Source organism: Triturus cristatus, chromosome 3_2 (genome assembly GCF_964204655.1).
Source record: "Triturus cristatus chromosome 3_2, aTriCri1.1, whole genome shotgun sequence".
Classification (NCBI taxonomy): Eukaryota; Metazoa; Chordata; class Amphibia; order Caudata; family Salamandridae; genus Triturus; species Triturus cristatus.
The window spans coordinates 848,977,018-848,990,838 of record NC_140584.1 but is presented as its reverse complement, the minus strand read 5'-3'; the positions used below and the strand labels follow the sequence as shown (position 1 = coordinate 848,990,838).

Sequence of the window (13,821 nt, the reverse complement as noted above, 5' to 3'; positions counted from 1 at the left end):
GCTGAACAACTACTAAAGCATTCCGATTGGGATGAAATACCTGTGGAAAACAAACATTGCACCTATAGTTCTGCAATCGTGCACTGAAAACTCTCCAAACCACTGGTGTTGGAGCAGAATAGGACACTTGCTTTTATTATTAAGCATTTAGAAATTAACAGTTGTGTTGTTGTTTCACCTATTCAGAAAGAAACTGCAGCACCAGGCACTCATTTAAAGATGGCATACAAAAATAAACCTCAGAATTTGTTTACTTTTTGGGGGTACCAGTGTGAGAGCAGCAGAGCACTCTACAGAAGTCTAGAGAATGAGTGCCCAGGGGTGCTGGCTGTAGGCGCATGGGTGTTATACATGCACAAGAATATGCAGTGGCACATACCGAGCATAAGTCAGCTGGTAGGGGCAATGGAGTTTAGGGGGGGTCAAAGGGGAGATGGCACTTGAGTTCTATTCTGAAGATTAGCTATTGAGGTGCAAGCAGAAGTTGAGGGTTAGAGGGGGGTTCTGGAGGCAATGGCGTAGATAATAAAGGTATCGTTTAAGTTAATTTGTTAGCCCTGGATCTCCACATTCATCAGATGTGTGATGTGATTGTAATTCGAGAGTCATTTTTCAACATTGCAGTCTGGTGTGTTGGTGTGAATAGCTTTTATAGATAATGCAAAGGGATCTGTACTTAACATTTGTCAGGAAGGGGAGCCAGTGAAGATCTTTGAGGCTGAAAAACACCAGTTATGTTTTTTCTACACTATAGTGAAGAGCCGTGTTGTGCAAACCTCTAAACTCAATGGGATTCTTCATGATCGGCAATCTTAAATTAGAAAGGACAGAAACTACAAATGCAGACACCAGAGAAGACCTACTATCCCCCCTGGATGCCGGTTTCGTCAAAATATCCTTAACTTGTCTGAAGCCTAATGCTTGGTGGACCACAAAAGACATCTGGAATGACTGAAGATGTGGGCCAGGATCACAGGGATGGTAGCATATTGCAGTCATTCCTTCTTTCAAACTAAAGGCAGCAAATCAAAGTTGGGACCTTATGATATGTGAAAAACAACGTGGAGTCCTACAGGGCTCTCCTTTGCATGAAAAGAAATAGAAACAATAGGACAGCCAACATGTGGAGTCCTACAGGGCTCTCCTTTGCATGAAAAGAAATAGAAACAATAGGACAGCCAACATGTGGAGTCCTACAGGGCTCTCCTTTGCATGAAAAGAAAGAGAAATCATAGGAAAACCAACATGTGGAGTCCTACAGGGCTCTCCTTTGCATGAAAAGAAAGAGAAACAATAGGAAAACCAACATGTGGAGTCCTACAGGACTCTCCTTTGCATGAAAAGAAAGAGAAACAATAGGAAAACCAACATGTGCAGTCCTACAGGGCTCTCCTTTGCATGAAAAGAAATAAAGACAACAGGACAAGACAGAGGAGACATCTACGAAACTTTACAAAGGCCAAGGCGGCTCTCTTTTCTGCACCAAAAGGGTTTATGAAAGGGCAGTATACAGGGCCTGTTTACTGTTAGGAGTCTGTAAGTCCAACACGCTCTGAACCATATTTTTGCTGGTTACAGGTCTTAGCTGCGGTGTACAAAGCTCTGAGTGACCATCACATCTACCTGGAAGGCACCCTATTGAAGCCCAACATGGTGACTGCTGGCCATGCCTGCTCTATAAAGTACAGCCCAGAGGAGGTAGCCATGGCTACAGTGACTGCTTTGCGGCGCACTGTGCCCCCTGCCGTTCCAGGTATGAGCTGCAGTGCTATGTGGCCCCGTCATCACTCATGTGTGCTGTGACCCCCCCTTATCTCTTTGAATAGCCCAAGTAAGCACTGCACCCTGCACCACACACCATGTAGGTATACACTACATTGCTTTGCACACTCTAGATTCTCTTGTACTCTCTCTGGACACACTGTGCTCTGGCTTTTCAAAGTACCCACAATGACCTGCCGTACCCTGTGCCAACACACTTTGATACTGTGAATTACTGAATGAATGAATGAATGAAATAAAATTTATATTGCGCAACTAAAACCCGAAGGCATCAAGGCGCCTACAAAACAAATCAAAACCAGATCAAAACCAGAAGGCAGAACACAACTACAAGTATGACCTCGCAAAAAGACGGGTTTTCAAAGCATTTCTAAATAGCTGTAGAGTGAGAAGGGACCTAAGTTCCAGTGGAAGAGCATTCCACCACTTAGGTGCCAGAATGGAAAAGGCTTTGCCCCCCCATTTAGTTCTCCGGATACGGGGGACTAATAAGAGAAGTCTATTAGAGGAGCGCAAGTTCCTGGAGGGGCTATAAAAAGATAGAATAGATCCAATTCCAGTAGAGCTACCATTAGCTAAGGCCCTATAGGTCATGCACATGGTCTTAAAAGGTATCCGGTCCTCTATAGGAAGCCAGTGTAACAGTTTTCTGGCAGAGGTAGCCGAAGCACGCCTGGGCAGATCCAGGACAAACCTAGCTGCTGCGTTCTGGACCATTTGCAGGCGCTGCAGCAGACTTCTATTCAGTCCCGCATATAGCGCATTGCAGTAGTCCAGCCGGGAGCCAATGAGAGCAACCACAACTTGTTTCCTTGCCTGCTGCGAGAGATAATGCCTGATTTTCCTCAGTATGTGTAAAATGCCCCAACAGGTAGAGACAGTTCTATTGACTTGTTGACACATGCTGAGGGTGGGGTCGATCAAAACTCCTAGGTTCTTGGCCGAAGAGGCGGGAACAGGACACGCTCCCAATGAGTCCGGCCACCAATCGTGCCTCGCCATCTCATTAAGGTACCGTAGCGCACCATGCCACACGCTGTGCTGGTACACACTGTGATACACTAGGCTCCAAAACCCTTTATGTGCAGTTAAGCCACGCTATCTGCAGTTGCAGGCGCATGCTCTGATGCACCATGCCCCTGCCGTTCATGGTGCACAGTGCATCTCTACAAGCTCTCCACTGTTTCCTTTGTGCAAAGCGATGCACCACATGCTCCTCCATCAAAAGTGTGTGCTGCAAAAAAGCATGTTTCCCACCATCCAAGGAGAGAACTGTGATGCTACTTTCCCAGTTATGCACTGTTGTGCGTTTTTTCCTAGTGCCAAAGTCTGTACTCCCCACTGTGCATTGTATTTTACCCAAATCCTCTCAGGTACGAACTGTGACATACTATACTACAAACACTGCACTGCACCCTCAAATCCTGCCTCTTCCCCCCACTGAAGCAGGAACACAGGTAGTACAACATGTCCACCATAATCATAGGTTTGTGCTAAAGTACCCTATGATGTCTCAAGTCTGCACTTCTCTACCTCCATCGCTTTTCACAGTGTTTGTGCAGTGCCTCCCTCTTCCCTTGTGTGCATTCTGACATCTGTACCCCTTGTATCCCTGGTATGCACGGACTTGTGACAAACCCCTCTAGTCGCTGTAACTCTCTGCAGTGTACGATATCCCCACCATGCCATATGTAACATAACGGTGCCTGTTTTAGGTTCACACCGCAAAATACCATGGGGCATATTTACAAGCCCCTTGCGCCACCAGAGCATCACTTTCTTTTACTCTCCAGTGGCATGGTGTGGTGGCACATATTTACAAGACCATGCAAAGCCACTATGCGTGGCTTTTCATGGCCTTGTAAATATGGCCCCCCTTCACACATTACTCTGTATGAAAGAGGCGTTCTATGTGTGTTGCTGTGAGTGTTCCCAGGCAGCACCTATGGATTCGGATGCATTCCCAGTTACAAGGTTTCATAAACCTAGGAATGTGTCAGATTCTAATGCCTCCCCAGGGGAGGCGTAAAAGTGGCACAATGAGAAGAAATACCTTTATTTCTCGTCATATTTTCCTCTTTCTGTGTGTGCTGCATTCTGCAGTACACATAGAAGGAGGAAAACGCCATCAAATATTGTTTTTGTGCAGGAAGGTATGCCTTCCTGCACAGAAACAATCACCCTGCAACGCAGGCACCCTTGCATCACTGTGCAAGGGTGCCTGCATTCGCGCTAGGCAGCCTATTGTGCGCCAGTGCAGAGGAAGGCACAGGAATGCGTTGTATTGTAACTACGACGCATCCCTGCACTTTCCTAATGACGCAGCTAGGCACAGTAAGATGGGTTGCAGCGCGGTGCTACGTCATTTTCTTGTCAACCCTTGCCTTCAACAGCTGAAGGTTATAGACAATCACCTCCCACTTACCTCCAAGTTACATACTGTGGTGCAGCCTGCTTGGACTAGTCCCAGGTAGGCTTTACAAGATGCTGGTCCAAGTACATCAGGTGCACACTGTCCTCTCTGTCCCAAGTGCTCACAGCAGCGTATTTTGCTTCCACCACCCAAAATATCCAGTGCAACATACTCTTTCCCAGTCTGCTGTCAGAGGGGTATGCTCAAGGAAGACCCATGCCCCTAACTGTCGCAGGTGCGCACTACCACAAACCATGCTTGCCGCTCTTTCAGGTATGCACTGTCCACATGCCTTTTGCACCACAACTCATCCTTTCCATCACCACCCATGGCACACGGTGCCATTGTCTGTTTTCCTACTTCTGCACGGTTCTAAGTGCACCCTATGAATCACCATATCCCTTGTTCGGAAGGCACACAATGGGATACAGGCTCCTCTTCCTCCATCATGAGTGTATTTGCCTGTTACACGTAAGCATGTAACTCCATCCTCTAAGTTCCACCATCCAAGGTAGACATTGCATTAGTCAATGCCCCCTCCTGTCCCTGATACAAACCTCTTGTCTCTGTTCAAGGTACATAATGGCAAGCACTGTGGCCTTTCTGCCTTCCTTCTTGTCTCTAATTTCAGCTACTCCTCATTTGCACTAAAATCAGTCCCATTACCTTCAAAATCAACACGCAGAGCTTGGTGCTGCTCCCACCTTTCCTGAATGTGGGGATAGGACCCCGTATCCAGAACGTTTGATTGCCCATGCACCCCAGTTTCATTTTAATAAATTGTCTTTTCAGGTGTTACTTTCCTGTCTGGGGGTCAGAGTGAAGAGGAAGCCTCAATCAACCTAAATGCCATCAACAACTGCCCACTAGCCAGGCCTTGGGCGCTTACCTTCTCCTATGGACGGGCCCTTCAAGCTTCAGCCCTCAACGCGTGGCGCGGCCAAAAGGAAAACGAGAATGCAGCCACTGAGGAGTTCCTCAAACGAGCTGAGGTAATAGTGTTTGTAGAGGAAGTGTCGCTGCTGCCTGAAGTGTTAGTGGGGACAGTGCCTTGAGGCAGCATGCGGGATAAGAAAACACACAGACAGAAATTCTAAGCTGAAGAAGTAGAGAGGATCCAGGAAGGCTGGCCAGAGAGGGGAGCGAGGGCTTTTCAGCATAGAAGCAGATAGCGGCTATGGTGCAGAATGCACCCATCCTGTTCATGAAGACTGGGGTGTGGAAAAGGAATGCAGCTATGCGAGTAGGTGTGATGCACTTGAACTCCAGTCCTTATCATTTTCTACATCTTTGTAGAGACTCCTAGTCAAAGAAATGCTAGTGTATACATACTCTGATTGTGATACCTGCACAGTACTACTTAAAATGGTGTCTTTAGTAGCCATAAGTCTGCTGATATACTTCAGTGCACATGGGTGTTTGAGCATACCTGCCATAACCCTTTCCCATGTAGCTCTATGCCTGCATCTCAAAGTTCACCATAGCAACTTGGGAAGAGTTTATCTGAAGACCAAGAGAGCAAAAGCAGATTCCACTTGCAGCACAACTTTTGACTATATGCTACATCTTGGCGGGAAAAGAGTTTACTGCTTATAGCTCTGTGTATTGATAGTGTTGAGGACTATGTATGCATTATATTACAACACACTATGGAAAACAGAAGAGAATAGAGAGACGGACATGTGCGACTGGAGACTGAGTGAGCTGAGAAAGATGGCTAGGAAGAGGATGAGGTGAAGGAAGATAGGAATACATGAGGGATCTTGCATAATTTGTTGTGCTTGGGCAGAGACTCGCTATGGTGGAAGGCAAAGTGTTTGGTGCTGAGGGACTCTAAAGCTCACGACAAAAGGACAGCTAGGGGAGCCACATATGGCAAGGTGGGACAGAGTTTGTCAGCGAAAGAGCATGGGTGTGATTTAGGAGTCGCCAATGGTCGCCGCTACGACCCCTGGCTTGATCCTTGCGACCCGACACTGCATTTGTGACTCATGGTCTCAAAGGTAGCAAAATCAGGGGCAGCTCGTCCTTATGAACAGTGGTTGGTGCTCCAATCTCTTTGTTTTTTGTATTTTTTTTCTTACACTAATAGTGAATACCAATATATTATTCACTTATAGTGTAATAAAAAAAATGGAGTACAATTAGCTGGAATATAAATCTCCCTGGCAGCTGAGGTAAGTAAAAAATGCTTTAAAATGTATGTTGTGCGCATGCGTGTAGGTGAGTGTGTTTATGTGAGAGTGTGTGTATGTGAATGTGTGTGTATGTGTAATCATGCATATGTGAGTGAACGTAAAGGTCAGAAAAGACCCATCAGTGACTCTGAATCCAACATACAACTGTATGTGAAAAAGAGGAAGGCCGTCAGGTAGGAAATTGCAGTTATGCCATGCACTCCCTGATCTGTTTGGATTGTTTACTGTGTCCATTTTGCAAGCTGTCACCCATCTCTTTCTTTCTCTCTTTTTCAGGTTAATGGTATGGCAGCCCTAGGCCAGTACGACCACAGCGGATTGGATGCTGGTGCGGCCAGCCAGTCCCTCTATGTGGAAAATCATGCTTACTGAGAAGCCTCAGGGTGGCCTGCCAACCCACTGTCAATTTGCCCACCATCTCTGCTTCCTGCTGCACCTGTCATTCCTCTGCTTCCCAATGTAGTTAGGACAGACCCTGGCTTAGGGAAACCTCCCTGCGAACAGTACTTCCTAGAAACGTCATGTCTTAAACTTCCTTAACTTGACTTTGTTCTAGAGCTTGGAGTTAGGTAGGGTATTGAGTCAATCTTTGTGTGGTTTAATAGGTTCCTGGGACATGAATCAATCCATGTAGAGTGTTGAGGGTGTGTGCTACTAAGTAACATCTTGTCTAAGAGGGAACCATTGTAGGTTTTTGATCACATTTTTCTGTTGCCTTGGAGACTAACATTGGCTTGAGAGAGAGAAAATGAGTGAGAAAGACACCGAGACCTCTTTGTTTCGTGTAGCTCGATGTGATGCCCTGTACCCAAAGAGAACTTCTGGAACATGGGAGGGCTTGGTGAGAGAAAAACCAAGAGGCTCCAAGACAGGCTGTCTGCATCTCTCTCTCTCTCTCTCTCTCTCTCTCTCTCTCTCTCTCTCTCTCTCTCTCTCTCTCTCTCTCTCTCTCTCTCTCTCTCTCTCTCTCTCTCTCTCCCTCTCCTCCGGTTAGCAAATAACGTAGTAGCTCCTTTTAGCTCAGCAGAACACAAGATGCAAGAATGCACTTTAAAAACAATATTATTGTCACAAACCCACTTTTTATCCTATATACGATGCTGCTATTCAGAGAATATTACATTCCAAGTCCATATTTTCTCAAGTAAATTGTCAATTATTACCTTTTCCCCTTCTAAACGCCCTCTGTTTTTGCACTTGTATTCTTATTATTATTTCCTGTGACTACCTGCACTAGAACTTTGCTATTCACATTGTGTCTATACCCCACAACTTTGTCTCAAGTTTGTAAGTTATTTTCAAATAGTTTCATGAAGGCAACTCTTAGGCTCTATGATTCAGATAAATTGGAGTCGGACAGATCCACAGAAACGCAAGGGACACCTGGTCCACATCAGACTCCCCTGGCGGAACTGGTGCCGACCCCTTCTCCGAGGTTATGACCTGCCAATAGAAGTCTGACCAAGGGAATACAAACACGCTAAACACTTTAAAACATCTTGAATGTTTATTTTACTTGAAATTAAAAGATGATTGTGAGCAAGACTCTCTATGCTCTAATATTCATTCCTCAAATCCAAGGTACTGCTGATAAAACTGAATCTTCTCAATGACAAAAAATGCCTCAGTAGTTTACAGATTGTCTAAAACATAAAACACTTTTACTGTAACCTAATAGAGTTTATTTTTTCCGAAATGATCTCTGCTTTCATTAATTGAAAATGCAGGCCTTCGTGGTTTTTTCACAAGTTAATTAGATTACAATGGGCCAGATGTAGGTAATCCACAAATACCGAATTCTTAATACCGAATTTTACCGATTCGGTATTAAGAAATCGGTATTTCTTATGTAGGTAATGAATCGGTAAAAAATACTGATTCCTTAATATTCCTTATTACCGAATCGGTAATACCGATTCGGTAATAAGGAATACCTACCCATTCATTCCTATGGGCTTGGAGGCCCATAGGAATGAATCTAAAGCCATTTTGTATTAGCGATTCGGTATTACCAAATCGGTAATACCGGGAGGTATTTCAAGGGTGCCAGGGTGTCCAAAGGACACCCTGTTGCACCCCTGAAATGTGCCTATGTGCACATGTGGCGCACATACATGCCCTAAGGGCATGGACGTGTGCCACATGGCACTTTAAAAATAATTAAAAAGTGTATTTTTAAAGGAATTCGTTAATTACCACCAACTTGAAGTTCGTGGTAATTAACGAATTCTTAAAGCACATAAGCACTCTTTTATGTGCTTTATACATTGCATTTACCGAATCGGTAAATACCGATTCGGGAAATACAGATTCGGTAAATACCGAATCATCACCTACATTAGGAATGGCTAAATACCGGTCGGTAACACTGAAATTGACTGAATTTCAGGGTTACCGACCGGTATTCAGCCACCTACATCTGGCCCTTAGTGCCTTGTTCAACGTTTGGTGGATGGGATACTCCGTCGTAAATGTGGTGAATGTCAAGTCCACATACTAAAAATGCATTATAGCCTATGGCACTTGTAATACGGCAGACAGGGGTATCTGTCCCGTTTTGACAGCGTAAACTGTCCACCAGAATCTAACTAAGACCCTTAATATTGTAATCTGGTTATTTGATGCAGTCGTCACACTATATTTTTAATACTTCTTACAATCTGTTATGGTTTTAGTGCTTCAGTGCGTTACTTGTGCATGCAAGAGAGATGTTTGTAATGTCTGTGAGTATGACATTTTAATGTCTCTGCCACCACAAATGAGGCAGGAGTTTAGCAACCCGTGCAAGTCCAGCCTCAAGAGGTTATTCGTACTCACAGTGTAAGTCTTACCACGATACAGTTTTCTTAGCAAACAAATTGTTCTCCGCATTCTTTTCACCAGTTACGAAGTGCAGTGCTTCCCTCATATTTCTGGAAAAGGGTGGGGGCAGCTTACCACTGACATGAACCAGGAGGGTCCCCATGATCTAGAACCTGCCCTGAAATCATATTGGCGCAAGCAGGAAAACACTGTAGTAGCAATGCTACAGAAGTGGTCACACACATAAGGGACACTATTAAGGAACCACTTGAAAATATATCTGTAGCATCTTTAAGACTGATGTTCAGCGGGGCCCATGAACTAGAAGCTCTTACATTTATTCAGCATATGAACATTTCCAACTAGATCTGTAAAACCATGACAATGTCCAGATGTTTCCACATTCAAAGTGCACATTTTAAGAATTATTTTTGAAACCCCAATAACCATATCCAAAGGATGGCGCTACCTTTGAGAACCTGGACTCAGGACACTCTCCAGTGTAAACTGAGGCACTTAGTGAGTGCAAGCAGGGTTATACTTGATGATCAGAAAATCATTCAAGGAGTACGAAGTTTGCAACTCTAGTAAACCTCATTATCAACAGTTCACATGTCCTAGAGAAAGCGAGTAGCTTTGTCAGGATCTTGTGGTATTGTAAGGTCCGCACACAATTATGCAACGTCTTGTAATTGTTTCACTTTGATGTTCAGCCATAGTACGATCTTTCATTTTCAGTTCATTTTTAGGGTGTATGATCTTTAGTTTATCTAGGCCTAAAGTACACACTGTCTCTAAGGCCTCAGAGCTTGGGCCATAGGGTTCCAACAATGTTTTATGCTCTCCATCTAGGAGCAACTCCAACATCTATAGGGGCTTATTTACCAGTCCCTTGCACCGGCGGTACCTCATTTTTTATTTGGTGAAAAAGAGACTTACTGGCGGTGCAAGGGGCTTGTAAATAAGCCCCATAGTCTTTGCGATGGCTTTATCTCATGGACACCATTTTTAAAGGGTCTATGAGCAGAAAGCAAATGGGACTAAGCTAAATGTTATCCAGAATCACCAAAGCACAAACAGAAGTGGAAATATTCTTCTCCAACAGCTCTAGTCAATTGAAATTGCTGCTCCACTGCTCCTCCAACAGGGATAAACAAAGCTTTGCTTTCCTCTTTTTTTCAAAATATATTTTTATTAGGTTTTGTAGCTAGTATAATATGTTGATCTTTGCATAGTTACATAAGTGAAAGACTAAGATGACAAGAAAGATTCTTTCCCATTTGTCTAAGACGGGATGCAAGTTTTGTCAACAGCACAATCGCCAAGTGTCATAGCATCAACATTTTAAAAAGGAACATGTGGAAAAGGGTGAGCTAGGAAATTGGCCCCCAGAAACTACTACCGCAAAGGGATATGGAAAGGGATAACAGAAACAAATAAACATAGCACTCCCATATGGTCTCTCGATTGAAATAATAAGACGTAGCTGGCGACATTGGTCTTGGAACGTGGAAAAAGAAGACTCGATGGTAACTAGGAACTAAGGAAAACCCATCAGCAGTCAAACTGGTGGGGAAGGCAGGGAGGGTCATGGGTCTCTATCCTAAACCCATGCCCAGAAGGATAGGGAGGGGTCACAGCTCGAGCTTCACACTAACCAATTCTTTCAGAAGCCTCTAGACCTAGCCTGACAGTGTAACGTTGGTTGAGGATCACACTGCCTCCCTCTACCTACTCTCCATAGCGGAGGAGGGGGCTTCCATGTAGCATTGACCGAAAGTAACTGGCTTTCTGACAAAGACTAAATGGAATCACACAAAGAACATAAATGGAAACAATACGGTTTGTTTCTCACCTCTACGCACTAAAGAGGGTCTCCATTTGTATTATTTTCACAATATCATACTGTCAGTCTGTAAGGCACAAACTGTTGGTGCCAATTCCAAAGAGTTCAAGAAACCAAAAAAGTGATTCATGTTGTGTCAGTTTAAAGTTGTTTAGCCCATTCCTGGAATCCTTTTCAAAATCCTATTACATACCACCTGAATACAAATCGACCACAACTGAAAGGATAAAAACCCTCCACCAGCGGGTTTGCTTAGTTAAAAAAATCTTAGGAAATTATATTTTTTTAATACTATCCATTTATGCTTTTCAACTTTTCAGCACTAGGGACTTCACCTTGAGATCTTAATAGTTGGTAAGTTAACTGATAGGGTTGAATATCCATTGCAGAAATCTGTATGCAACTTACAGGACACAGGCTGGAACTTTGCGGGGCCCACTCAGCTTTTCATCCCTCTAAGTTTTAATGAATGAGTGCCATTGAGTTCAATTGTAACACATGTAATTAATCGTTCTCCGGACACGCCGGGGCTTCAGGCACTGTATGACATAAAAAGACGTTAAAGTGGTGTTGCTTGATTCTCAAGGGCTGACGGGTTGCTGAAACTATGATTGGGTGTTGCCATTTATTTGGAAGATTTAGCAGAAACACCTGTGTGGCCCCTCCTCCTCTCCATCGAAGCACAGTGGCACATTCTCTGGCTATGTAACATGTCTAAATGAGAAGCACAGGAGCAAGCGATGTTAGGGGAACAAGTGACTGCTGTATGTGTGTATGTGTGTGTGTGTGTATATCATAAAAGTGCTGGTCTTTCTGTATGCACCTAATGAGCCATATAGTACACAAATAAATCATGTAGCGAGAATACTATCTGTGTTTGTGTTTCTGTTGTAGGTTCTGGGTTCACGATCAGGAAACGAGGTTCGTTGTGTTGCAGGTTGAAGGCCATAAGAGGTGGATGTGAGATTGCCCTCTGGGCCACAGACACCCTACTCCTTAGTTCCAGGAATGAAGGGAGGCTCTTTATGGGGATGGAATTTGGAAAAGGGATCAGTGACATTAGAAGGTGAAACATTTTTTTTTTTTTTTTACAGACCCGTTTTGCTTTGAACCATAGACACAAAACTACTTGCAAGAATATTAGCTAATCAGTTGAACAGAATAATTGTTGAATCGGTTTCACCCAGGATCAGTCAGGGTTTACGCCTAAAAGGATCACAATATTGAACCTGAGATGACTAAATGGCTGCTTCGAATATACAAGACAAATGTCAGAACCGGCTTCATCTTCTCCTTGGATGCTGCCAAGGTGTTCAACTCTGTTGATGTGCCCTACATGTTTATTGTGTTGGCCAAAGTTGGTCCAAGTTATTTTGTTTATCATAAATTCAGCCACTTTATACAGAACCATGGGTGAGGGTGAAGATAAATGGCATCTTGTCAGATACATTTGACCTGGGAAACGGTACTCCTTAGGGTTGCCCTCTCTTGCCGCTGTTTTTTGCTATGGACCTGAAACTGCAAACTTGCTGGATAAAGAGATACATCCTGCTCAGAAGGCTTAGATGGGACAGCACACAGGATCAAAGGATATTAATATGAACAAATGATATTCTGTTATACATTTCAGATCCCAAACTGTCAATTGATAGGTGCTGTACATTTTTGAGTTGTTTGTTAAATACTTCAGTTTCAACATAAACTCGAATAAGTCAATACAAAATGATCCCTACACCGTGTTTTCCATTGCTCCTTCCGGACAGAAAATGCGTGATTCAGATGCCTAGGTATCTACGTATTGAAGGGCAGAGAGTATTTAGTAAACTCAATCTGTTCGAGATGCTGACAATTTCTAAGGAGGAGTTTCAGCACTGGAGGTTTCCCCCACTTTCCATACTGGGATGAGTGATGCTATATGAGATAACAGTCCTTTCCGATCTATATATTATACAAAACACGAAGTATTGTGTCCCAGAAGAATTAGTTAAAGAAAACGGGCCAGATTACTGCACATCGTAATGGAGTGGGTGCTTTCAATATCACCAAGAACTCTTAGTAAGAGTGTATATGACAGAAGAATTATATGCTAAATGTACAGAACTACTATTGGGCATCTCAACTGTTATGTTAAACAAATGAGTATTTGCATCCCAACAAGAGTCATCTCTGAAAGTAAACCTACATATGCTAGGGCCGAGGGATACTCAAAAACCTTGTGTTGGAAAAATAGTCTTGCAAGATGGTGAAGACATGGCATATCATTACAGGCAGGCTAGGATGGAAGACAGTGGTTACAAACTCCCTCCCCTTTCCACCCCATGTGGAGGTGCAATAATGCCACGGTTACTTACAGGTAATCTTCATTACTCCAAGTCCTAGTCTTCCTTGCCACAGTAATGATGACACGATGAGCTTTAGCCTCCCACAGAAACTCCAAAGGTTAAAGTCAGCATACCAGTCTCCCATCCCTCCAATATGACCGACTCGGTCATCACCCAATGGCATTAATGGAACAGCCCTCCATTCCCCCTCCCCCCCCCCCCACATAACATCCTGTAATCGAAGCCACAAGGAAGATGGAGCCTTAGACAAAACAAGGCAGTGAGGGATAGGAAACTATAATGTGGCGAGGAAGGCTAGGACTCGGAGTGATGAAGATTACCGGTAAGTAAGCGAGGCATTACCTCCTCGTCTGTCTTCCTCGCCACAGTAGTAACACAATGAGCTGATACCATAGCAAGCATTGGCTTTGTGAACCATGCCAATAGCTCAAACACAAA

General features: G+C 43.9%; 1 protein-coding gene across 1 annotated transcript in view; it reads left to right on the top strand.

The window, feature by feature from the left end:
- ALDOC (aldolase, fructose-bisphosphate C) overlaps positions 1-11,908 on the top strand; it is a 120,639-nt gene extending 108,731 nt beyond the window's left edge. The window contains exons 7-9 of the mRNA XM_085649118.1: positions 1,579-1,753; positions 4,988-5,187; positions 6,670-11,908. Coding sequence (XP_085505244.1) covers positions 1,579-1,753; positions 4,988-5,187; positions 6,670-6,765 — 471 coding nt within the window. The 3' untranslated portion in view covers positions 6,766-11,908. The remainder of the gene's footprint in view (positions 1-1,578; positions 1,754-4,987; positions 5,188-6,669) is intronic.
- Positions 11,909-13,821: the final 1,913 nt, after the last annotated feature.